Below are 27,589 nucleotides of genomic sequence, written 5' to 3'. Positions count from 1 at the left end.
TTAAGTTAGGCAATGCGTATTCGAGCTATAAGTAAAGAATATTAGGGAACTGCCGTAAGATACTTACTAGTGATATAAATAGCTTGCGCATATCCTCATTTCCTGACGAAATAAGTGTCTTGCATTGTAGAGCAGAATTTAAAGTGTCATTTTGTAAAGGACTTTTTATAAAAACAATTTGTAATTGCATTTAGACAGAAGTATAGAAGTTATAAAAGATTGTCTACTTCGCTTAGTCATTGCATCTTGAGGTTTGGAAAATTAATATACAGTTGATTTAATTAATGTTTATATTTACTACAACAAAAATAAAGAGCGATAAGTAAGAAGCTAAGTATTAGTAGGTACAGCATCACAGATAAGATATATTTCTTACACATATTTTTAAAGTAGTTACGAGTAGATTATGACATAACATAATGAGTTATTATAATTTCTATTTTAATACAATTATTTTGATTTCATACGTCTCAAATATTGGCGTTGATTAATAGTTTTACTTTTATTTTTACAAGTGGGCTAACATAATATTATGAGGTCCTGAAAAAATGCTGAACATGATTATAAGTACAAAAGATCGGAAGGGAATAGATAGTCTTTCTCTCTTATAAATGAGGGGGAGCTTAGACCTAAAATGATACTCTAATACGGATTGATTTCTAGTAGGGTTTTAGTTTCTAACTTTATCATAATTCTTAGGGTAACATATTATATGCATGTGCATGCAAGAGTATTATTTTAAAATTAAATAAGTAAGTACATAACAGTGCTAGTTTAATTTAAATAGATACTTTTTGGCACTCTTAATAATATTTACAATATTATACGTTATAGAAATGTTACGAGTAGCATATTTAAATAAATAATTATTTTGTTTAGTCTTTGACTGACAGATAAATTTATCATTTGACATTGCATATTTATTTCTTAGTTAAGTTAAAAAACTATTGAAAATTAAGCCCCAATATGCTTTTAATTATAACAATATTTAAGAGCAGATACTCAGTCATTGAAATGGTTTATAATGTTCTAATTAGATAGCAGTGATTTAATGTTGATAGTCTCCGAAGAGAGATTGCGCAAATTTCCCAAAATATTGTACCGGTGGGAAAGTTGGCAAAGCAGCGGGCGTACCTTGATGACCCAAACTTTGAACTTGTGGTTGGTTAAAGTTTAACTTGGGTTGAATATTCGACGCTTGTTTGAATAAACTTTGTCTCTCAGGGATAGATTGCTTCGATAGGATCGGTTCAGATTTTTCGACATTAAACAATTGTGGTTGCTGGTAGGGCTGATCTTGGATTTGATATTGAGCCTGAGATTGATCTTGCACTTGTTGAGGATAAGACAAGGCTTGTTGTTGTAGAGCCTGCTCTTGCAACTGTTGATACACATATTGCGGTTGTTCCTGGTACTGTATCTGATGTTGTTGAGGTTGGTACTGTATCTGTTGCTGCAAGGGTTGTTGAGAAGCTTGGTGTTGACCTTGGTATTGTATTTGAGGTAACTGTTGGGGAGTGGGGTGTTGAAGTTGATAACTGATTTGTAAAGGCTGCGCTTGCAACTGATACTGCTGTTGCTGAGGTTGGATAAGTTGTTGAGGCTGTTGATATTGTTGTGGTTGAACCAATTGTTGATAATGCTGTTGCTGAGGTTGGATTACTTGTTGTGCTTGGAGTTGAGATTGTGGCAGCGGTTGTTGGTGAATTTGCTGCAGCTGATTCTGGTCGTAGGCGGGTGTTGGTTGGTTCACGCTGAATCTTGCGAAGCTGAGAGCATTTTGTTGTTTGTCGTTGTAAACCTGGAAGGATAGAATATAAGAATCAATTGTTGTCCATTACACGACCATGCGGTGATAGCCCAGTGGGTGGGACTTCGAATTAACTTTCAGGGGGCCAAGATTGAATCCCAGCTTTAACTTTTCTAAGTTAGTTGCGTTTCAAGTTATGTGCGTTTTAAGTTATTAAAATATCACTTGCTTTAACAGTGAAGGAAAACATCGTGTGGAAACCGGCTTGCCTGAGAGTTGTCAATAATATTCTCAAAGGTGTGTGGAGTCTACCGATCTGCACTGGGCCACTACGGCCTTAACCCCTTCTCATTGTGGGAGTAGATCTTGTCCTGTATTGGGACGGTAAAAGGTTGATATAACGATGACAAGACCACGCGCATTGGTTATTAAATGAACATGTATTAACTATTAGTGTTGTTACCATTTAGCATCGTCAGGACTTTCAAATTAATTGGTTTCCTACTGCTGGACATATGCTTCTTCTATTATGCTATATAGCTTAAACAATACCCACTGTTGTAGTGCAAGTTGGTGGGAAATTATATGCTTTATGTAGTCTAAGCTTGTCATCTTTAGAAATGTTAAATAGCTCCAGAAGAGAATCTATAAAGTTTTGCATTAAAATAATGAGTTCTAATGCATAATAAAGCTAATAAAGTGACTGACTGGAAAACCTAAGTATGGGATGAGTCATGTGAATATGTACCTGTTGAATAACTTGTTTCTCCAAAACCTGCGAAGCAGCCGGTTGGTTCTTCAAATCCCTAGGTCCAGGTTGCTGATGATTCCTCAACTGTTCCTGGTGGTATGTGGCAGCTGGAAGCTGGTTAGGCTGCTGGACGTATTGCAAAGGTTGGCTATTATAGAACTGTTGAGGGATTTGATTATATTGAACTTGCTGGTTAAGTGCAGTTGATTGTATAGGCGCCAAGTTTTGTTCATATGATTGTTGGATAAGGCCTTGAGGTTGTTCATATTGTGGCTTAACTAGTTTCTGTGGCTTTGTGTTGTAGGGTATGGAATTTGGTGATGGAAGGGACAGCCTGTGCTCGGTGTACGCCAGGTTGGATGGCACTGGTGCTGATACTTCGTATGTCGTTGGTTGTCCAAACTTGAAACAATTAGAGAAAAAATAAATTAATAACCTACCATGACAACTGTTTGGTAATAGTGCTCGGCTGAGCAGATACCTCCTCTCTCATAGGAAATAGGGCAATAAAGTGTTCCCATGAAGTTTTTGAAGCGGTGATAGCCAAGTGGGTAGGACATCGACTACACTTTCGGGATTAAAATATCACTTGCTTCAACAGTGGAGGAAAAACATCGTGAGGAAACCTACATACCTGAGAGTTCTCCATAATGTTCTCAAAGGTGTGTGGAGTCTACCAAACCTAGCTGGGCCAGTGTGATGGACCTTAACCCCTTCTCATTGTGGGAGGAGACCCGTGTCCTGTAGTGGGCCGGTAATGAGTTGATATGTTGATAATGATGATCATGTAGTTTGTAACGATAAGTATAAAAAATGACATCGAGCCACGACTTAGTTCCGCTTCTCTTCTTTTTGACCTTATTGCACGTAATGTGGGGTCGGCACTACATGTTTCTTCTAACTTGAAATTTTTCTTTGGAATTTGCAAAACTTTTTACGACAAGTGGCCTGTGTAAAGTCAACCCTTCTTGCGAATAAATGTTATTGAAAAGTAGAATAAGTATAAAGTATTATTGTCATTATCATCTTTAGCCTACGGCAGCCCACTGCTGGACTAAAGGTCTCCATTAACAGGAGGGTTTGCCCATAATCACCACGTTGGCCAGACGTTGGTGATCGCAGTAGAAGATAGCATTCGCACAGAGAAAGCTGCTGCTCGTTGTCGGTTTTATTTCCTTAGTCGCCTCGTACGAGAAACAAGGGAAGAGGAGGCTGACAACTGCATTCAGATCCGCCGCACCGCACGGCACAACTTATCATTATTTTATGAGTTATTTATTATAATTTTGCTTTTTAATACTCTATGTAATTCAGCGAATTTTTTTATGGACCTGAGAAGACGAATTGTACTCTTAGGTCTATAAAATATTTTATTTACTATATAGTAGAATCTGGCAGCAATTACCTATTTTTTTTTTTATTATTTAAACTAATCAATACTAACTTAGTGGTTAAGGAAAAATTGTTACTAATATACTAACAATCTAGGTATGGAAACGTCTGAATGAAATGATTATTATTATTATAAGGTCTCATCGGGGTATGTTTTCTTATGAAATAAAATAATAGTACAGATGAAAGTACCCTTGACTGATAGAGAGAGACTGGTGAATAAAGGTGGCTTGCAATGGCGGCCTGATATGAAGGAACTTGTCCCGTTAGCAGGTCGGATATCTTCGAAAACTGGGGTGCCGGCGTCGCGTAGATTTGCTGAAACGGAAACGATCAAAATTTAAGATTTCTATCCATGTTTTAACTTCGTATACAAAAGAAGCTTGACGAGCGATTTGTATTACTAAAAATATTGTACAGAATTGTTTTTTTTTTAATTTTGGTTCATTTTAAAAACAAATACATTTTAGTGTAAGTGTACATTCCTGTAATTGCTCTTATTTTTTAGACAGGCGTTAACAAATAAATATTTTTAACGAAAACTAAAGACAAACAAATATATGTAACGACGAAGATCTTAGTCAATTTGTATAAAAAGAATTAAGTACCTGCTGTCTGTAAAGTTAGATGATGTATAGTAGAAGTTAGAAATGCGTTTCAATTATTATCTTAACGTATTCAGTCTTGTATTAAACAGCAAACCTTTAATTACGGTGGGCGGGCTGATGTCGCGTAGAAACCTATTAGGGGTATAACTACCATACTCCCTAACAGGTAAGCCCGCTACCATAATACTAACTTATAGTGGAAAAAAAATGGCATTAAGCGTTATATATTAATAGATGTTCATCCTGAGACATTAATTGTAATAATATTTACCTTTACGATCTTTTTGTGCAAAAGTGCTAGAAAATAATCAACATTGTCCCTCAAGAACGGTAATATTATTATTTTTGTATGTTTAAGCGAGTTTAGCGAAATTGTAACCAATTTTTTCAGCATATTTTTTTCGCGCCTCGGGTAAGCCGTTCGTATCTATAGTCAGCACCTTAAAATAATTGGATTTTTTTCTCTTATATGCCTGGATTATAAGAATAGCAGTTCTAATAAGTTGTTTCTAAAGAATTTTCTACAAGGTAAAAATTTGGACGTGAGAGAAAAACAAAATGGGATACGAAGAACTCGATAAGTTATTAATTTAATAATATTGTAATACAGAATATATATTGTATGTTTAATTCACTAATAGCAAGTGGAATTTTTCTTTTATTCCTACGCAGTTTTTTTCAAAAATTTTCATTTTTAATAATTTTGATTAATTTTCGGTGAAGGTGACTTTGCTTAACTTTGTTTTTACGAGCACTTTTATGGGCATTATAGAATGGGCATACATACGATGGGCCAAAATGGATTAGGCATGGTTGCATACATAAGCATGCATTGAGCCAAGGCAAGAAACGTTTGCGGAGTGTATACTTTCTAAATATACTAGGTGTAACATAATTACGAAATAATATTGATGGACGCATACGTATATTTCATAAGGAATCACCCTGAATAAATATTGAATCTAAAGAAGCATATTTAATTTTACATACAAACGAATTTATAACATTCTAAGTGTTTATTTATGACAACCCTATTAAAGATAACAGACTGACACGCGCATAGTACCTACGCTAAAATATTAATAATAAAGTGACAGGAGTTACATTGTTTTTATTTTGCAAGTGATGGTTAAGACTGTACCTATTTGATTTAGTTCAGATTTAGTCTCAGAGATAGTACATAATGCACCTCTAAAGCCTGTGAAGGTTTTCTTTACGGTTACGGTTTTCTTTTACTTACACGTTGTACAAAGAAATACAATTATAGGAAAGCAGGATTTGCGCACAACTACGCCACCGCTTCGTGATTTGTGTGCCAATTGCGTAGAAGTGACTCTACATTTAAGGAAAGTTAGGAGACAAAAAGCTTTTTCTTTTCTTTCCAGATATCAAGGAATGCAAACTGCGTCCCGAATCACGCTCCCCGGCTAATGACATTTGAAAATCCGGAGCTTCTTACGATGCAGAACTTTGTAAACCTTTTTGCGACGCAACCCAACGCTAAGTGGAAATATAAACCAAAGTCAGCTAACCCCATTTAGCGTACTTCCAAAGTTTTTACACGAAATAAATGTAAACAGCGCACTTTGAAGTTTGCTCGCGTTGTCGTTTTCTGTTGAAAATTATAGTTCTGTTTGTACGTAGAGGTCTCGATCAATACAAGGAAGGGAAGGATACGCTTCATTATCAATCCATTACCATCCATCCTCTCAGAAAGACAGAAGGGGGTTTTATAGTTATAATTATAGGACGGACAAGCAGATGGAAAACTATACCCTTACTTACTTATAAAGCGACCCTTCGCAGAGCATGCAATGAACAGTCCTAGAAAGTGGCGCCCTGTATCCTTCAACCTAAGACGCATTTGTTAAGCGTAATGTGCCTAAAATACATTTCCAACCACGCTCTTCAGACTGAAACCAAGCAATGCTACGTGGCGGCAAAAATAAGCATCGCGGAAGTACTTCCCCGAACGAGCTCTGCCTCATAAACCACTACTACTGCTAGTAAGGGATTAGGAAAGACTGTCAAAGGCGTGGGAATAGATTTTGCTACTTCTACAAACTATATATTCTTATTCAGCAAGTGATACTCGTATGTGATTTCTTAAAACGCACATTAGACTCAGAAATGTTAGGCAGCCAAACATCTAAGTCGGTTTCCCCGAATGATAGTGTAGCGGTCTCCACATTACAGAACTAGATGGCGCCACAAAAATCCTGCATCGCGCTAGAAAAGAGTTCACGAAAATACAACTTCTAAAATTGAAAGTTCGGACCTTGGTCCCCGAGCACGATCACCCGCTCGGAAGAAGATTTTCCTATTGTTGCGGTCGAGCGTATCAAGTCATATCTACTAGGTTCTTATCTCTAAGGTTAAGCTTGCTTCGCTTTAATCCATTAGCATCAGCCTGCCTTCTGTGTCTGTCTGGTACAGGTTATACTATGAATTTCTATTGCAAAAATATAGTTAGTTTTTCATGCATTTACCTGATAATATCGAAGAAAACGGTCAATTAAATGAGAAGGTTTACAATATATTAAGATATGTGCTTTGTTCATAAAGTTTTAATTTAGCTGTGACTCTACCAGTAGTTGGAGTTGGTATATTGAGAAGCAACCCAACTCACAACTCAACAAAAAATATCAAACAATCAAATTTATTGGTAGAAGAAAGGACAAAAAAATAAACGAACGGCATTCTAGAATATATCTAGTTTTATGGAAGTTCTATTATCGCTTCTTCTTTTTGAGAGTTTCAGCATTTTTGCGTGATTAAATAACAGGGCATCAGGAAAACCTAGGAGGTATTCGGCGTGATTGCAGTGGCACTGTGGGAGATCGATCTTTGCAGCGCTCGCCGTAATCCGATTAAATTGTGTAGCGATTGCGGTCGGCTGCGAATTAGTACGGACTGTGGCTGTGCAGCGATTACCTCCGGTCAGCCTGTGCAAATGAACTGGCTGAGGCTTACATAGTCTGTGGTATAACGTGCACTCAATATTTTACTTCATTCTAATACTGCTATCTTGATCTATCGTATGATGGCGTCCCTGTCACTCACCAGAACCTGTGAAGCGCGAACCTATATAGAGTATATATAGATTGGAAACAAAATCCCTGCAAAAATTTATTTTATTGCCACGTGAGGTGTGAAAATTAGAGTATTCAACTCGGATTAAAGCTGCCTTCGTTTTGGGCGCCCCTAAAATCCTCGCTACACTCAGGATTATAGATGCAACCACCTCGCTATGCTTCTAAGCATGGCGCATTGTATTCGTTTATGTATGTATGTATGTAGTATGGTAAGGTATGTATATTACACATTTTTGATCAATAAAAGAAAAAATAAACTTTTACAGTCCTTTGGATATCAGGTCTTGTAATAAGAAATTATCAAACGAGTAGTGTGCAAAGTACTTTACTTGTAATTAATTGTTTCCCATGCTAGTTCGCTACTTGTAACATTATTATAAACCTACAAACGAATAATTGGATAAACCAGCTTCTAATAATCATAATATTATGAGCCTAATGAAAGACAGTTATTTCGAAATTGTATTAGGTACACAAAAACATACAGATACATTTTAATGTTCATTCTTTGTATCGATTTATAAATTTATATTCGTATTTATTTATTTTTCTTTATTTCGGTAAACCTAAATCAGATTACGGCTGCGGAAAGCCAAACAACTGAAACGAAAAACCAAAGAATAAATCGCCATCTTGGCAACAATATATCAATGTCACGTGTGCCAGAGGATCTCTTAATTTCTTTTTGATTACAATTAAATACGGGGTTAAACGCGTCGGACGATTTATCGGTCGCCTTATCGGTTGACTGGTTGAGTTTGTAGTTGACGTTTATACAGCTGGGGGTTAATAATGGATTTACTCAGGTTTCAAACAAACAAACTTCATGTTAGTTTGATAAACACGAAACTGTACTATAGTTTCGCGTAAATACCTGTCGAAATACCAGGATGCGGAATCTTAGAATGTTTCCGGTATTTGAAGTAGTCTGTTATATAAAGTAAAACTGAGATGATAACCAAAATACGAGGACCCAGGCTCAGAGGTGAGAGCTATGGAATTATAAGTAAGAGGTCCCAGGTGCGATGCACGACGGGGGAAATTTGGAAATGTGACATTTCAACGACGCTAGATAGAACTGGGGTATAACCAGTGGCGTGTATAGCCCTTGGACCCAGTATTTATTTTTCAAAATTTAGACAGCGTTTGGTTTCACAACTTATTTTTAAAACGAAAAACTAATTCGATAATATTAGTTCCTTAATTTTCTTAAAAGACACTACGAGGTATTTACATTTGTGAATAATGTTTTTCATTCTAAAAAAAGAATACTGACCGTTAACAACAATAACGAATCAAGCAAATCATTTTATTCATAAAAAAATCAAACACGTAATTGATTATCCACTTCCGTAAGCAGTCCTTATAGACACCCACACTTAAGGAATTTATGAATGAAACTGTTCGATGCTAATCTTGTAAGTACAAGCGCACGATTATAACATTACACGACACACACTACTAACTTGCACGCACATATCTAGCAGAACGATTTCTTTAGGCGTGCTTATTTTATTTGATATTTCTATGCAACAGTAGAGGGCGTCATATGTCGGGTGTTCATAATAATTGATTTACCCTGCAATCGATAACATGAGATTTAAATAATAATATAGGTATTTTTACGTGTTTTAAAAAGTAAATGTTTAGCGTTTACGGTTAAAAATTAAAATACGAAGTAGAAGATTTTATTTTGTACGCTATACGCCTCGCGCGCGCTGGTTGCGCTCTAGCGACAATTGACCTAAAAGTTTGACCGCTCTTTACTAGATGGCGCTTTCATATATTTTTTACTTAGGGGTTTTTTTTAATTACAAATCTTTAATGTTCCTATCTGAAGGCTCTTTAAGACCCTGAGGGTAGGGTATGCACTGCTTATTTGCATATATGCAATGCACGCGACTGGGTATAACTGCCGTACCCCTAGGCCCTAACAGATTAGCCCGCTACCATGTTAGATTTCATCATCCGGGTGAGATCATCAGTCAAGTCAAGAGCAATTTGTAGTGGAATAAATAAAATAAAATGATCCATGATGAGTGGACGTCGTACGAATGATGTGATCATGATGATGATGCAGAGCAATATACTAGGCTGTCTCTAAAAAGTTCAAAGTTTGTATTAAACCTAAACTTATAGAAAAGTCCTATTATAGTATAAAGGACTACGTAATCGATAAAAAAGCTTGGACGTGAATTATTGCTCTAACCAGGTTGCTTTTTCAATAATTTTAAATGACAATGTGACTTGTGAGATGGTGATAGCAACAAGAACACCCAGTTAAGTTTGCTGTAGGCTTCTTCTTAGACCAGGGCGCGATTGGAACCCGCGTTTAGTTTTAAGTTTACAAATCCGATTATCGCTATCTAGACCAGCGTATAAGCCTTTAAAAATAGTAAATAGTGAAAAAAAATTAGGGTGCTTTTTCGATATTCATTCAAAATAAGGTGAAAAAATAAATATTTTTTTTATCAAATAAATTATAGCGTATTTGGGAGATAAAAAGGTAAGTTTTCACCAAATTTCGTTAAAAAAAAAATTGTAAAAGATAAAAATTAAAATCCAAAATCTTGGTTTTTTGAATTTTTCACATAAATTTTGAGGTTATGTGAAAAAAGTGAAAATTACAAAAGTTTTAGATCTTTTTATTACCTACAACTTTGCCATTTAACTTTTTTCGGTAGGACTTTTAGTTTTGTCGTTTTAAAAACTCACCCCCATCCCCTTCCCGACCTCAGATCGCCCGTAAATTATTTTTCCTTTAATTTTTTTAATATTCCCCTCCTTTTCTAATGGGTTTAATCATACTATTATTTTTTTTGGTTTTAAAAATTATCGACCCTGGTCTAATCTTCTCACAACCATGTACAGATTTTTTATGTAATGTACGAATCAATAGTGCCATCTATGGGCCTACTTGAACAAAGATAGTTTTGACATTTACTTTGATGATGAGGCTATTTCTTAGTTAAATCAAATCTCAGGCACAGAAATGCAGATTAATTCAAATTTTACACTAGTTAAATAATTAGTTGTGTTATAATTATAAACTCGTCAGTAACTTTGTTATCTAATGAATCATTTAGCTAGCCAAATTGTCCAACGTCCAACGTAAGATAACTACCACCGAAATACTGAAATAGTCAATTCTTTTTAATTTATGCCGAGCAAATTGCCTCGCGATGAACGACGCGGGACCGGAAAATTTAACGGGTCGCGAGAAATTAAACGGGTCTTTGTACATTCTAAATAGGTTGCGCGAACACTTCGTAACTAGCTTTAGTTGTTAATAAGTTTCCTTTTTTTTATTACACTGCAAGCTAGCCTATGACATAAGTTTCACGAAGTTCCTATCCTGTATAAAGGACTACGTTATCGATAAAAAAACATGGCTGTGAATGATTGCTATAACCAGGTTGCTCTTCTAAATGACAATGTGAGCTGGTGATAACAAAAATATAAAGATATTTTTGTCTTTGACTTTGAAGATGGTAGGGGTCAGTAATCAGTTACCATTTGATCTTCTTTTCATAGAAATAATAATAAATAAGTAAAAACACATCGCCGTCTAGCCCCAAAGAAAGCGTAGCTTGTGTTATGGGTACAATAACCTCCCTGTCGCAACGTGAGCGATGTGAATTTAACTAGGAGTTCCCGGGTTCGATTCCCAGGGGCAATTTGGGAATTTATAATTTCAGAATTTTCTCTTGTCTGGTCTGGTGGGAGGATTAGGGTCGTGGATAGTTACTAGGCCGTAGTCCACCAAACAGGCCGAGTGCAGATTGCGGTAGCACTCACATTTGAAAACATACTCCGCGAAAAGCAGGAGAATTTGTATGGTGTTATTTATAATTTCTTAAATCTTCATATTAAAATGATTCATTATAGTAAAGTCAACATCCCCTGAAGATGCACCGATTTCGCAGTGAAACGTGTACATTGCGGATCAGTTTGGTGTTGAGTATGAAGATGAAAGAAATTATTAATTACACCATACAGATTCTTCTGCTTTGGTATATAGCAAATTAAGCTTGATGTTCATATTATTTCTTTTTAGTGTTTACTTTGTTAATTTTATTAGTGCAGCAATTTGTTATTCAAATTCGTGCCTCAAGCTTCTAATTGTCGTCTGGTTAAATCTTTTTGTGTGGACGCAGTGTTTCATCGCGACTCGTCTGCATAATAAGCCCGTTACGCTTTTTACGATGTGCTCCGAGTTTATTCGACAAGCACGGGGAAGATATTTACTAAAAATTGTATGTAGCTCCATCATCACTTCAACCAATTTACGTCTAATACTGGACGCAGATCTTTTTAGGGAGTTCCAAAAGCCATGGTCCTGGGCCACTTGTTTCCAGAGGCTCCCTGCGACTTGTTTGATGTTGTGTGATGACGTTTGAGAACGATCAACGTTGCGTTTATCGGTGCGGGGGTCGCCATTTAAACAACATAGGACTCCAACGTTAAGTTACGAGTATATATGCATGTCTAGTTCTTCTACAGATCTTCTTATGATCACGTTAAGATACTCTTTCCCCAACGCCCGCTGTGTGACTCTGGTGCCAATGGTAAGCGACCACGTTTCCTCAAGCTGAGGCTTCAGCATTGGGTTTATTTGATTTTATGATGATTGATTTACAAACTAAGGCAGGAAATTAACACCAAAAACAAAAAAGGGAAACTTAAGAATGTTTTCTATCAAAGCAAAAAATATAATAATATATATCCGGAACATCCTCTTATGTAAAGTTTACTCAAACGATGATGTGCGATATGCGGAAGTGGTTTTATGAATAGTGCTAGTTGCAACGCAATCATTATTTTTTAGAACTACTCTCAGTCATCCATAGTATTTTGCATGTAGCTTTAAAAATATTTACCTACTCATAATATCGCTGAATACCGGTGTAGGGTATAAACCCGATTGGATTTTTTGTTACGCCGTAATATGCATTATTATGTTTATTTAAAAAAGTATATATTTTTATTTGAATAAATAAATAATAATAAAATTTAAGTTTCTAATTATGGCAGCTGGCAACACCATTCTCAATATTTACCGGATATGTTGAGTAACCTAAAGATATTAATTACCTGTAAGATAACGCTGGTTACGAAGGCAAGAAAGAGACCCACCACAATGTAATCAAGCGCGTTAACCGGCTATTACCGGCTGATACGATCTTATTAGAGACTTCACTTTCGTTTTGAGTGAAGCTTCCAAATTGCAACATTAGCGCCTTTCGCTCGCGCTGTTTATTACGCCCTGAGTCAAATTATCAATTAATTATAAGGTAATTGTGTTGTGTTATGAGCACAGTACTCATAACTGGGCTCATAACTGTTTTTCCATAAAAGGAAAATTACATTATCTATCTAACACTATTTAGACCTTTCTAATAAGCTCAAATACGGTATATCTGCTGTAAGTTCTTGAGGATTTGGAGATCCCGCAGACTACTTCGTACTGTAGTATCATCTCAAAGTCTTAGAAATACTGATCGAGAAACTGTAGAATGTTTTGTCACGTAGGAAATAAGCTTATGAGTTTCAAACATCAGAATGCATAATTTATAGCTAAGAACAATCTCAATTACGCAAACAGAAAAACCCTCTTTAAAAATGAATTGATTTGTCACTTCCTCCTCTTTTTCTGACAGGATGAACTAAAAGATGCTGCTGATACTTTAAATATGTCCTTTACTAGCTAGGCTGGTTAGTAACTGGTTCTAATGCTTCATAGTCATTCAGCGAGCGATAGAGAGATCTTGTGGTACCCGATGAGTCTGAGTCTGGGTCGGGACAAAAGTTATAAGGTGTTGTGTATTATCGGTTTAAGAATTTTCAATACTACCCTGGAGTTAGGAAATTGGCGGTGTCAGCCCACGCCCAGCCAGCACGCCAGCCACCGGTCCCGGTTATTATCACTTTCTTGTGGTATTAGTCGTTAAAGCCCGCCCCCCCACCTACATTTCTGGAACGTGGTGGCCTCGTCACTTCTGTGAAAGATGAAGCCTGCGGGGTGATAATACGATGATGATGATGACACGTGGCTATGAAATTTCCCTCCTTTTCCTTGGTATCCCTTCATTAGATCAGAATGTGGTGACAATGTGACTACTACGAAAGTATACTCTTCAAAGATTAGTAAGTATTTACATCGATGTATATAAGTAAGTACATCGATGTCGCGAACCATTTTTGATGTGCAGAACTGTTTACATAGTTGTTTCGCAATCACGTATTACGTTGTTTGATTATTTAATAGAACCTGATTACCGTGGCCGGTTGTTATGCATTTGCGCAAAAACAAATAAAATTAATTGGTGATTCAGATTTTATAGCTCAAGAGACGGTGAGCGATTTGTTAATAATAATTAATGTAGATAATTGTGAAATTTACAGTTCTTGTCAGACCAAAAAAAACAAAATTCTAAACTTCATTTTAAACGGCAAGTATGTCTGTCCGGTGTGACTCTACCACCGGTTCGGATAACAAAATGAGATGATTCAAAAGACCATTTGGAGGCTAAAATTCAAAAAATCTTTAACGAACAAAAGCTTTATCGAACTTTAAATACAGTCATTTAGATTTTTGCACTTTTTTTAAATTATTATGTTTTATTTAGAAGCTAGCTACTAGCTTTCTTAGGACAATCTTAAATTGTAAGTTCAACTTGAACTTTAAGTTTAATTTTCAATAGCAGTGTTATATTAAATTTTTGATTTTGACGTCTTTTTTCACAACAGGGGAAAGTTTTGGGAATTCATGATTTCAGAATTTTCTCTGGGCTTGCCTGGTGTGAGGGCTAGATCGTATATAAAAAAATATGTAAAATTGTGACTAATATAAAACGCTTTAGTGAAATGGCTCGCTTTCTCTTAGCCAATTAAAAATTATTAAATGTCACTAAAACAAGCAAAGTCAAAACGGGCATTTTATCTGAATAAACACCACAGACAATATAAACGATTCATGAAACAGTCCGACCAAAAAGTCCATTGACAAAGCCGACAGCATTCTCGTGCAGTTATTTAAATCTATATTCCGCACCGGCTCATAAAATTCCGCAGATTATTTCACGCCGTGTCGGTTGGCGATCGCCAGGGATGGTAGGCGTGACGTAAATTCCAGGCACGGAAGGGGTTTTACGATTGCGCCAGTGTCAATGATCTACTGACTGTTTATGTAGGTCTGAGTTACCGAATGGTATATAGATGGTCACAAATACGCCTAGCTACAAAAAAAAAAATTGAAAGAAATGGGGGAGGCCTTTACCCGCATCTGAGATTACCTCTAAGTAATACAATATTATAAGTAAAAAAGAGTTGAGATAAAAAAAAGAAAAAAACAATAACAATAAATAAAGAGACAATAGTTCTCTTTAGGTTACTGTGTCAACGGAGAAAGTACATAGCGTTTATTTTAGAAGGATTTGATAAATATAAGCTGGTCTTCGACTTTTCTGCCTTGAACTCCGGATAGAACATATTCTCTAATTCAGGAAAACTAATAGCTTCAAAGACTATTGGCAGTTGCAACAGTTAACTTTAAAGAAAAAATTACCTCTATTTATCTAAAAATAAATTATATATTGGATCTCAAGTATTGCAAAACAGACATTTTTATTTAAGAAATCGTATACAATGATGAAAAAATAAGCAACGCAAATTTTTTTCCAAAATCGGGACTACGGTACAATTCGGGACGCTTGGCAACCCTATACGGCGGGAGCGAGTGAGCGAGTAATTTATCGAATTTACTCGCATTCACTCCATTCCGATAAACTTAATAAACTATGCTGACGGCGGAAAATAAACATAATGACATAACTGCACCGGGACTACGGTCATTTTAAAGTAATTTCGGAATTCGATAAATTTGCCTCGGTTTGAGTGCATTGCTAGTGGACCGTTTCCGGGAGGTTGAAGGCCCTGGAGGCTGCTCTTGAGCAATGAATGATAGTATCTACCTGGCTAAGATCTATAGAGAATACTTTGTCTGTACTCAGACTGTACTAGATTTTTCATTGTCATTAGCTATACTAAATGTTAAAGCGAGACTTATATCATAACTTTTTATCGTTTATAACTTTATCTTAACTCTAAGCAAAGTCAACGTACACTATTGATCTCTGTCTTGAAACTCGGATAACAGCTGGGGTTTTTTGATTCTAGTTGATTCATACTACTTAGAAAAATACTTACCGAAGTAAGTACATACACAAATTACTTTTAAAACGAAATCACATCTAAATACAGGAAATATTCATAAATTAAGATTACCCAAGACTAAAATTAAGTATGGCAGTAAAACTATACAGGTTGAGGGAGAACTACTATACAATCGTCTACAGTCAGTTTTATATCACACTGTCTATTTAATTTATTACCACTTCTTTATGTTAATTTTAATTTCTGATTAAGTGAAACTGTTTCTTAAAATAAAAAATAAAAAAATAGGCTGTGATTTGATAGGAGTTGACGATAGTGATCTTGCCCGACCAAATATGTTGTTAGCTTGTCCTACAAAAATTGTAAATAAAATCAAAATTAATTTATTTCAAGTAGGCCTAGTTTATGAGCAATTTTGAAACGTTAAGTCACTCTGTTTGTAGTGACTTTACAGCCGCGCCGGTTCGGAAGACAGATTCCACTAAGAAGAGCCGTCAAAAAACTCAGCAGATTGCTCTTTTCCAACATCATTTTATAGTTTAAAAATCTTTAGATTTTTTTTGTTTTATGAGAGATGAGAGCGGATTGGCCTGCTTTCAAGCAGCCTTCTCGTTAAGGAATTCATTGGTCGTGTAGTAACCACGGTTGGTTAAATGTGTTTTAATATATTGTTTAAACTTAGGTAAAAGTAGATGTAATATTACTGTCGGTATCATGTTATGAAATCATATATCCATCCCCACAAATAGTTTTACATATTCATACTGAGTGTATATAAACAACATAGAAATAGAAGGTATATAAATAACATTATGTTACATAACCTCAGTTAAGTTAACTCGTTCACTTACATCGACAAGTTGCCGGTGAGTGCTAAGCGGACGAGATGTAACATATAGTCCATGTTTGTCCGTTACGTCAGCGCATGTAACATTTTCCTGCTCTAGGACGGTTCTGTGTCACCTGTCCAATTCTATTACCTAGGTCTTAGTGCAGCGACTAAGCGGCAAAAACTATACTACTACTCGGGGCAGAACGACTATCGTTTTCTTGCGTATTACCCTGCATATATAATGATTGATTGACCGACAGATCCGGCTAAAATTAGGCATACAGATAGCTATTTGACAGCCGATTGGCGCAGCGATCCTGCTTTCTGAGTCCAAGGCCGTGGGTTCGATTCCCACAACTGGAAAATGTTTGTGTGATGAACATGAAAGTTTTTCAGTGTCTGGGTGTTTATCTGTATATTATAAGTATTTATTTTTATTATTAATAAAAAAATATTTATCAGTCATCTTAGTATCCGTAAAACTTCGGGGCTAGATGGCGATGTTTTTACTGTTGTAGTATATTTATTATAACATAGGCGTCCGCTAAGAAAGGAATTTTTCAAACTCCTCCTTTTACGCTACCAAATAGGGGATTTAAATTTGATTTAAATGTACTTTAGCGAAGCCACGGGGAAAATAGAAAAGTGAAAGACTCTTAGGCTTGATTAGGCCACTTATATAATTTACAATTGTAACTAAGTCCTAATGACTAAATAACTCCAATTCTAATTTAAGTCTGCATAGACGACTAGCGTTAATAAAGATTTGTTCTTAAAATAAGCTAGAAAACTTGCAGTTTGTTTATCCTTAATACTGATATCGAAAAATGAATTATTGTGCTATAAACATGGACTTTGAGGGGTTAAGCTTGTACGAATATATTCCGGACGCGTCTAAGTAAACACGCTGACTTAAAAGGGATATCCTTTTTCACATGAGATTGGGAGGGTTGAAAAAATTTAATACATATCGCGTGAAATATTACGCTATACATTCTGAAAGGTTAGGCATGTCGCAAATAAATTGAGGGGTGTTAACGCACTGAGGAATTTAGCGCTCTCAACAGGCAACTGTAGCAGTATACGCAGTCAGGCAGTAATGAAGGAACAATTTAGGAATTGATTTCATTCCTTCATCATAATATCAACCAATTACCTGCCCACTACAGGGTACGGTTCTCCTCCAAGAATGAGAAGAATGAGTTTTTTTTATATAAATAATAAATAAATATATACTGCGACAATACACATTGCCATCTAGCCCCAAAGTAAGCATAGCTTGTGTTATGGGTACTAAGATGACTGATTAATATTTTTATACATATATTTATTTGTAAACTGTAAAATTATGTTGAAAAAGAGTAATCTGCTGAGTTTATTGCCGGCTCTTCTCGATGGAATCTGCCTTCGGAATCGGTGGTAGAGTCACTACAAACAGACTTACTTGACGTTTAAAAAGTGCTTGTAAACTGGGCCTACTTGAAATAAATTAATTTTGAATTTTGAATACTTATAATAAACAGATAAACACCCAGACACTGAAAAACATTCATGTTCATCACACCAACATTTTAGAGTTGTGGGAATCGAACCGACGGCCTTTGACTCAGAAAGCAGGGTCGCTGCCCACTGTGCCAGTCGGCCGTCTAGTTTAGTCTATAATCCACCACGCTGGCGAAGTTCGGATTTCTGGCGTTCACACGCCTTTAATAACATTATGAAGAACTATCAGGCATGCAAGTTTTCCCACGATAATTTCCTTCACCGTTAAAAAGATATCCTTAATTGCTTAAAACGCACATAACTTTTAATAGTTTGAGGTGCGGCCGGGCTTTGAACTCGGTCAACCAGATAGTGAAGCCGATCTCTTAGCCACTAGGCTTTCACCGCTTCTTAGTTAATTATCAAGTTTTAATTCAAAGTACGACTTCCACTTGCCTAAAATCAGTACATAAAGCTTCAAAATAGCTGTTTATAAGATTCTCATCCGAAGTTTCTCGACCGGCAATTAAACAAGCTTTACACTTTGGATGCGAAGGGAAATATTATTGTGCTTTATTTTATTAATTGTATCGTCTGGATTCAGCTGCAGAAGGAAGGTACTTGTGGGGTAAACTATTTCAGTTTAACTACGAGTACACGGACAGTACCGTCAGTAATATAAACTTTAACTACTACCACAGAATAAAGAACGTACAGAAACCGAGTTCACGGTAATATTGAAGCATCAAAGACCACTCCACTTTAGTAATGTCTCCCAATCAGGCAGTTAGTTACTACATTCTATTTAGCAGTTGTAAGTTATTATTTAAAAAAGTTATTTATGGAAAATGGGAAAAGTTTGTGAGCTGGTATCATTTCGAGGGTGTGAAGTGAGATCTGCGCGGGGCGTTTTCACTGGACATAGTGGTTACATACAATAATGGTTGAATGAGGGTTCTGTATGTTAATAATTCTGTGACTACTACGTGCTTTATACAGTTCCGGCCAGCTGCAAAGACGATGTTCTTCAGTTCGGACTTCTGGCCTTAGCATAGTGTACGGTTGATACAGGGAAGCGAGACAAAACTGTCTTAATAAGGTTTTCTCATATTCATTTCTAGTACATACAAATTTTTTTGTTTATAAAGTGGATTTCTTATAGACTTTTGTTTAGAATCTCGTATGGACCTAGTGTAGATATATAATTAGTTAATTAAAAATAATTAGTAGGTATCTACACTGCTTATTGAATTTTTTTGTTGAGTTGAAGTGGTTTACGTGTACAAAACTGTATTTTAAGATAATACAGTATTTTTTCACAAATCAAGAAAAAATTATCTATCATCATATCAACCCATTGCCGGCTAACTACGGGGCACGGGTCTCCTCCCGCAATGAGAAGAGGTTAACGCCGTAGTCTACCACGGCCTGGCCCAGTGGCCCAGTGCGGATTGGTGAAATCAACACACTTTTGAGAACTCTCAGGCATTCATGTTTTCTCACGATGCACACATAACTTAGCACATAACTTAGAAACGTTGCAGGTGCTTGCTGGGATTCGAACTTGGCCCCACGAAAGTGAAGTCGAGCGCCTGCCCACTGGGCTATACTGGGAAAAAGAATATTCTTTCTTTCATGTATCATTTAATTTAACTTGACTGTTAGTTCAGTTACTGGATAGATGGAAGCGGTGATACTCCAGACTTCGACTTCACTTTCGGGGCGCCCCCCCGGCTGAGTTTGTTGTGGGCTCTTCTTTAGACCAGGGCGTGTTTGGAATCCTCGTAGCTTTACGTTTAAGTTGACGAACGAAGTTATCACCATACCCTTACAATTTTGTAAACATATATGTATAAACGCTTCATAAGTGCCCGTGATAGGCCTACATGAATAAAGAAATTATGATATTCAAGCAAATTAAAAAATTGATTGATTGATTGAATTTGAAAGTGAAGTCAAAGTTCGAATCCCAGCACGCACCTCTAACTATTCTGAGTAATGTACGTTTTAAGCAATTTAAATATCACTTGCTTACACGGTGAAGGAAAACATCGTACGGAAACCTGCATACCTGCGAGTTCTCCATAATGTTCTCAAAGGTTTGTGAAGTCCACCAATCCGCACTGGGCCAGCGTGGTGGACTATGGCCTTAACCCCTTCTCATTGTGGGAGGAGACCCGTGCTCTGTAGTGGGCCGGTAACAGGTTGATATGATGATGATGACTAGATAAATAATTGTTAACTCACCTGTGTTGGAGATTGGTCTGATAAAGCGTTGTTGGTTTCTGCATACTGTACTCCACCGGTTAGGGTAGAAGATGCTGAAAATTTTACGAAAATAAATATGCGCTTTATAAATATCCATTAACTTTAATGTATATCGTTATTAAATACGGCAGAAGGCAGATTGGCACAGTTTGCAGCGACCCTGCTTTCTGAGTCCAAGGCCGTGGGTTCGATTCCCACTACGGGAAAAATGTTTGGGTGATGAGCATGAATGCTTTTCAGTGTCTGGGTGTTTATGTGTATATTCTAAGTATTTATGTATATTATTCATTAAAATATTCATCAGTTATCTTAATACCCATAACACAAGCTACGCTTACTTTGGGGCTAGGTGGCCGTAGTTTATTTATTTATTATAAAATAATGAGGAATAAGAAAAGTGCCTCATGCCAACTGATTTATGATGTGTTGTTTTACTATGGTTTTATAATGGGTCTTGCCACCAGAATTGTATGCTTATTACATAGACTAGTGCTTCACTGCAATCACACCTGATGGTAAGTGATCATGCAGCCTAAGATAGGGCGCGCTTGCCTAGAAGATGCCTATTTACTCTTGACCTTACCTCTGGGTGGACCTTTGGGTACCTTACCCAGATTATAGGTATCGGGGAAGACGAATACCTAATATCTAAAACGGAGAATAATTAAATAAAGAAGTACTTAATCTTGAAATGTACTTATTTAAATTAGCTATTAACCAAATGGAGTGACATAATCATAAAGAAGAAAAGATGTAGACAAAGATAGTTATCTCTATTAGAGTACAACAATAGAAAAAACTATGCTTATGCAAACGCTAAAACTAACAAATTTACGGCCCATGAGATACAGACCGACATACGGGCTGTGAACGTTTAGTAATAGAGTTCCGCCGGCGCACTTAAGAAACCACACCGTAAAAACGTTTTACCTGTTGGTAAAATTGGCGCTCTCTTTTCCAAGCCAGCATTCCCCTCTGAAAGCTCCCGTTTGTCCGTTTTCTCTTCTATCTTCTTATTTTTCGCACCAACTTTGGCTGCGTGGCTCGCTGCCGCCAGAATTATTAACACCTAACACAAAAATGTTATAGATTAATCAACAAGCTTGGCAATTAACTGCTCTGGTTAGGTTTGTACTTAGTTTTTATGTGGATGGTGATACTAAAAATAATTCTCGACTGATTAGTTTGTTCGCGTTTCAGACTAAGATACTTTTGAACCTCATAGTTCATAGTTTTCAATTCACGACTATATATTTAACATTCATCAATTATATATATAGCACGTGCATCTTTATTAGAAAATCAATAAACAAAACAATCCACACTAATATCACTTTCACAAAAAAGAAAAATAAAACTCGTCGAGCCTGTTTCCTTACCTTACCTAGAACTAGAACAAATTATGGTAAAAAATCCCTTACTTTTGAAGGTGCCAAATTTTAGAGTAAAATACCTATACCTATAAAAAATGTAAACTCATCAATGTATTCAAAACTAAATTAGCTTCTTATATATTAAGTAATACCAATAAATTTAAAGCCGAATACGTTGAATGAGTAGATAATAGTAAAATTGAATTTAGTTTAGTCTAATGGCGAAGTGTATTAATTTATTATAGAAAATTAAGTTTCCTATGTAAGTGACTTCGGTCTTTTTATGGGAATAAATGTATTTAAACCTAAACCTATATTTTTGTACTAGTCTAGTCGACCAGTTGTAAATGGTACAAAATAGAGATACTGCTCTTAAATTGTTGTATAAAGTTAATTTTTCAATAAGTTAAACAAATGTTAACTACCAAAATTTTCTGGAACTTCCGTTTTAATTGTAAGTGAAAAATTTTTTTTAAATAAATTTCTCTTTGTAGAGTCTTTCTTACTTACATACATAACAAGATCGTGCCATAAAAGTAAAATATTTAAACTTTGTTTATAATAATTTTATTACTTGAACAAAAACTGAAAAATCATAGTAATGTTGTAATTTTTTTTTTCTCTTTATCATTTTTTCTTTTAATAATACAAGATATTAATCGATTTGCAAAAAAAGTTTTTCCCGCCACTTGTCGACTAGACTTTACCATCAACCGCAAATGAAAGATATGCCTTAAAGTTTTAAAAATATTTTAGATTTTTATTTCAATAATTGTGATTATCAAGTAAAGCAAACTTGTTCTTTTTTATGCACAAAACAAACAATATCCTATTCTTAAAACTGCATTTAATCGTGTTTCTACTCCTCAGAAACATAAAAAAATCTTGCCTACCAACTTGTTAATCGAACAGACCTAATATAATATGTAAAGCTCTGAATAGTTTTTAACATATATATCATAATCGTCATCAAACCAGTACCGGCCAGAGAAGTGATTAGACCGTAGTCCAGAGAACTTTATACAGAATTTTGGAACTCGTTAACCTCCAAAAGGGAGCCCGAAGTCCCGATCACTAGGCTATCTCTGCTTTCACATACATCTGTACTAATATTATAAAAAGGAAAGATTTTTTTGTTTGTTTGTTTTTAACGAATTGGCTCTGAAAGTTCTGGACTGATTTCAACTATATATTCCTTTACCAAAAGAAAGTTATCAGGAAGTTTCATTTAATTAATTTTCAATAAAATCGTAGAGTCATTAGAAGCTATCGCGAGGAGCTATAAAAATTTATTAAGACCTAAATCAAACAGTTATTTTAGAAACAAGTTGTTTTAAAATCTTCTTTCTAAACAGCTATTAAATAACATGTCTCAATATATAGTAAAAATACTCTTGGTACAGCCTTTTAAGGGACCTCAAAAGTCCGGTGAGCCATCTATTTACCGATCAGGGTAATTTTTTTTAAACTATCGGTAACACTGCGAGCTTACGAACTAGTATTGGAGCAGCGTGGTAGGTCTAAGCTCGAATCCCTGTCTGCTATGAAAGCCTGTGCCCAACAGTGGGACGTTATTGGGCTGTTGATGATAATAGGTCACATATTTTACACACATTATGAATTAAAATTAACAACTACACTTTATAAACACAGTGGAACTAACCGCTAACTTCATGATCACTATTGCACTGTCAGTATGTACGCGCAAGTTCGCGCAGCTTTTACTCCTAGCCTGCGTATGCGCAGCCGGTCGGCGATCCGGAGCTTATATGCTCGTAGAGCGAGGCGGTGCAGCGGGTACAAGTAATGAGGACTCACTTATCAACATAATCTCAATATAGGATTTATATTATACATAGGTAGGACTGCTAAAAACATTCTATACACATAAAAACATCTTATAACGCTTTTTGTCTCGGGGAAGAGATCGCTATGTTGCGATGACCGCCAAATTCTTCCATACCGCTCGATTATATTAATTTTTTTTTGTAAAATTTTCTCTGTGGTGTACACTAAAAGTGTATTCATAAAAACGGAGCTTTTTAGATTTAGCAGATTTTGACTGCATGAAGGTAAGTCACTTAAACACTTACAGATGATAATATACATAATTACAGATATTTGGTCAGCGTGGTGGACTACGGCCTAAATATTTCTCATTCTGAGAGTAGACCCGTAAAGAGAACCGTTATTGCGTTGATCACAGTAATAACGAGTAGGTAATGATAGCCGGATTGACCATCGATCCGACCATCATCATCATCATCAGCCATTGTGCGTCCACTGCTGAACATAGGCCTCTTTCAAGCAGCGCCAACTTTTCCTATTTTCGGCTTTCCTCATCCAGTCGATGCCTGCCACTTTTCGGAGGTCGTCGCTCCATCTAGTAGGGGGGCGTCCGACACTCCGTTTACCGACACGCGGTCTCCACTCGAGAACCTTTCGACTCCAACGTCCATCGGTCCTCCGACAAACGTGACCAGCCCACTGCCACTTTAGTACGCTAACACGAAAGGCTATGTCAGTTACTTTAGTTCTTTGGCGAATCACTTCGTTACGGATCTTATCCCTCAAAGAAATACCAAGCATAGCTCTTTCCATAGCACGCTGAGCGACTTGAAGTTTGTGAATTAGCCTCGCTGTCAGTGTCCACGTTTCGGCACCGTAAGTCATGACCGGCAGGACGCACTGATCGAAAACTTTTGTCTTCAGGCATTGCGGTATGGGTGACGAGAAGACTCGGCGGAGTTTGCCGAACGCTCCCCAGCCCAGCTGTATTCTTCTATCGATCTCCTTCTCGAAACTGTTTCTATCCAACTGAACGATTTGTCCAAGATATGTATATTCTTTAACAGTTTCGAGAATAGACCCATCGACAGTGACTTGCCCCGGAACGATCAGATTATTAAGCATAATCTTGGTCTTGTCCAAGTTCATCCGGAGGCCGACATTTAGCGAGGCAGCATGAAGGCCATCGATCATTTGTTGAAGCTCCTGCAGCGAACCCGCGATGATAACGATATCATCTGCAAATCGAAGATGTGAAATAAGCTCACCATTTATATTTATGCCATGTCCTTTCCAATCTAGCGTTTTGAAGACATCTTCCAAAGCATTTGAAAATAGCTTTGGAGACAGGATATCTCCTTGTCTCACCCCGCGATGCAATTGGATAGGTCTTGTAAACGCGCCTTGTACTTGGACAGACATAACAGCTGCGCTATACAAGCATTTCAGCACCTCGATGTAACGCCAGTCTACTTGGGATCGCTGCAGGGATTCCACAATTGCCCATGTTTCGATTGAGTCAAACGCTTTCTCATAATCCACGAATGCAAGACACAGAGGCTGGTTGTACTCGTTGGACTTCTGTAGAATTTGCCTCAACGTGTGTATGTGGTCTAGAGTACTGTATCCACTCCGAAACCCTGCCTGCTCCGGCGGCTGGAAATCATCGAGCCTACGTGACAACCGGTTCGTGATGACCCTTGAAAACAACTTATAGATGTGGCTTAGGAGCGAGATAGGACGGTAGTTCTTGAGGAGTGTTTTGTCACCCTTTTTAAAAAACAAAACTACTATGCTCCTATTCCACGCCTTCGGAGTTCTCCCATTCTGAATAACAGAATCAAAAAGCCTCTGTAGCTCCTTAAGTAATGGCGTACCTCCAGCTTTTATTAGCTCTGAGGTGATTCCATCTTCACCTGGGGCTTTTCCATTTTTTTGTTGTTTCAGGGCCAAAACGATCTCATCCAAACTTACCTCGGGAAGATCGTCAGTAAAGTGGCGGGTTAGCTTGGCTCTGGGATCTTGGTTGCATTCCTCTGGCTGAGGAACTTGGGACTCATATAGTCGACCGTAAAAGTCTTCTATCTCAGCAAGTATATCTGGCTTAGTGCTAACAATTCTACTACTTGAAGTCTTCAGCTTAGTCATTTGGCTTCTTCCAAGACTTTGTGTAAATACCTTGGACCCCCTGTTTTCCTCTATAGCTTTTTGTATGTTTTGAGTATTTAGGCACCGGAGATCTCTACGTATAGATTTTTTTGTTTTTCTATTAATGGCTCGTTGTTCTGCCTGACTTTTAAATACATTTCCACGCCTCTCTTTCATAAGCTGAAGAGTCTCATCTGAGAGCTTAGACTTTTTGCCCATACGCCTTGTACCACAGAACTTATAGCCTTCTTCCCGTATGATATTTGCAACTGTTTCAAAATCCTCGTCAATATTGCTTAAAGGTTCCAGAGCTTGAAATCTGTTTGTTAGTTCCATCTGAAAGCGATCTGAGCCAGCCTGGGTCTGAAACATTGTAGGCCGGAGTGAAGACTTCATCAAACGTTTCCTTTCCAGCTTATAATCGATATTTAGAGTGCCTCGAACAAGTCGGTGATCGCTTCCTGTATTAAACCTACTGATCACAGAAACATCTCTAAATATATAGCGTTTATCCGTTATAATGAAGTCTATTTCATTTTTGGTTATGTTATCCGGGCTTTTCCAAGTCCACTTTCTGTGTGGCCTTTTCTTGAAAAACGAGTTCATCAAGAACAAACTGTTCATCTCAAGAAAATTTACCAGCATCTGGCCCCTGTGGTTTCTGCTCCCATACCCATGCTGACCCAAAACAAATTCGGGACCGCTCTGTGTGCCGACTTTTGCATTAAAGTCTCCCATTATAACGCTGAAGTGGGCCTTAGTAGTGTGGTTTAAGGCTTTATAAATATCATCGTACATAATTTCGACTTCGGTATCCGAGTGTGATGAAGTTGGAGCGTACACTTGTACAACCTTCAAAGAGTATCTTTTGGTGAGTCTAATTATAAGATACGCTACCCTTGACGATACACTGGATATCTCTACAACGTTATCAATGAGGACCTTATTGACGAGGAATCCGACGCCACCATGAGATGGGCTGTCTCCTTGTCGATAGTAGAACACGTGTCCTGATTCTAGAGTTGTATTATCCTCCCCCTCTCTACGGACTTCACTTAACCCCAGAATATGCCATCTTACATTTTTCAGTTCTTCCTCGAGTTCTGCGATGCTTTCATCGAGCCTTAGTGTCCTTCCGTTGTACGTCGCCAAGGTCAGTTGTTTTTGGTAGCCGGCTTTTACCCGGAGATTCTTAGCACCCCCTCATCGATCCGACCGCTTCCCTTTATAGTATTAAGGACTACGTCAACGATAAAAATGTATAGGTGTAAATTATTGCTCTAACCAGGTTGCTTCTTTAATAGTTTTTAAATGACAATGTGTTGCTAAGTTTGTTGTGGGCTTCTTCTTAGATCAGGGCGCGTTTGGAACCCTCGTAGCTTTAGTTTTAAGTTGACGAATTTATTTATCGCCATTAACTCACTCCTATGTCATATTTTACATGTTATGTACGCATTAAAAGTGCCATCTATGTGCCTATTTGAATAAAGAAATATTTGACTTTGACTTTTGACATTGGTATGATAATTTCTTGTTAAAAAACTCAATATTTAACAATTACTGTTATAACTCGGGAATCGAACTCAGGCTTCGAGATCCATAGTCGAAAACTCAAATCACTAGACCAACGAGTAGAGAGAATTAACAGTTGTTTCCTGTTATTATTTTTTCAAGAGTCAGTTCAACTTAACTTTGTTTTTTGTTTAATCGCGTAACGATACAAAGAAATGAAATTTAAATTGCAGACTGACTTTTTATCAGGTAACCTATATTATGTAAGCTTATTTTATAGCACTAGCTGTCCCCGCGGTTTCACCCGCTTTAACGTAAGGTCGTAATGTAATGTTATATTGACTATGTGAATTCTTATTCATATACCGTACGTAAAAAAATGTTCATTATCTCCTAAACGACAAAAATCATGCTG

At 36.8% G+C, this 27,589-nt stretch overlaps 1 protein-coding gene across 1 annotated transcript; it reads right to left on the bottom strand.

Moving 5' to 3' along the window:
- Positions 1–1,173: 1,173 nt before the first annotated feature.
- LOC120631796 (putative mediator of RNA polymerase II transcription subunit 26) lies at positions 1,174–23,401 on the bottom strand. Its single transcript, XM_039901475.1, is given in 7 exon segments — positions 1,174–1,275; positions 1,277–1,801; positions 2,499–2,903; positions 4,086–4,211; positions 20,333–20,406; positions 21,284–21,422; positions 23,390–23,401. Coding segments are annotated over 7 exon segments (1,383 nt in total).
- Between the last annotated feature and the right edge of the window lie 4,188 nt (positions 23,402–27,589).

Source organism: Pararge aegeria, chromosome 18, assembly GCF_905163445.1.
Source record: "Pararge aegeria chromosome 18, ilParAegt1.1, whole genome shotgun sequence".
Taxonomy (NCBI): domain Eukaryota; kingdom Metazoa; phylum Arthropoda; class Insecta; order Lepidoptera; family Nymphalidae; genus Pararge; species Pararge aegeria.
This window is presented reverse-complemented; position numbering and strand designations above follow the sequence as displayed.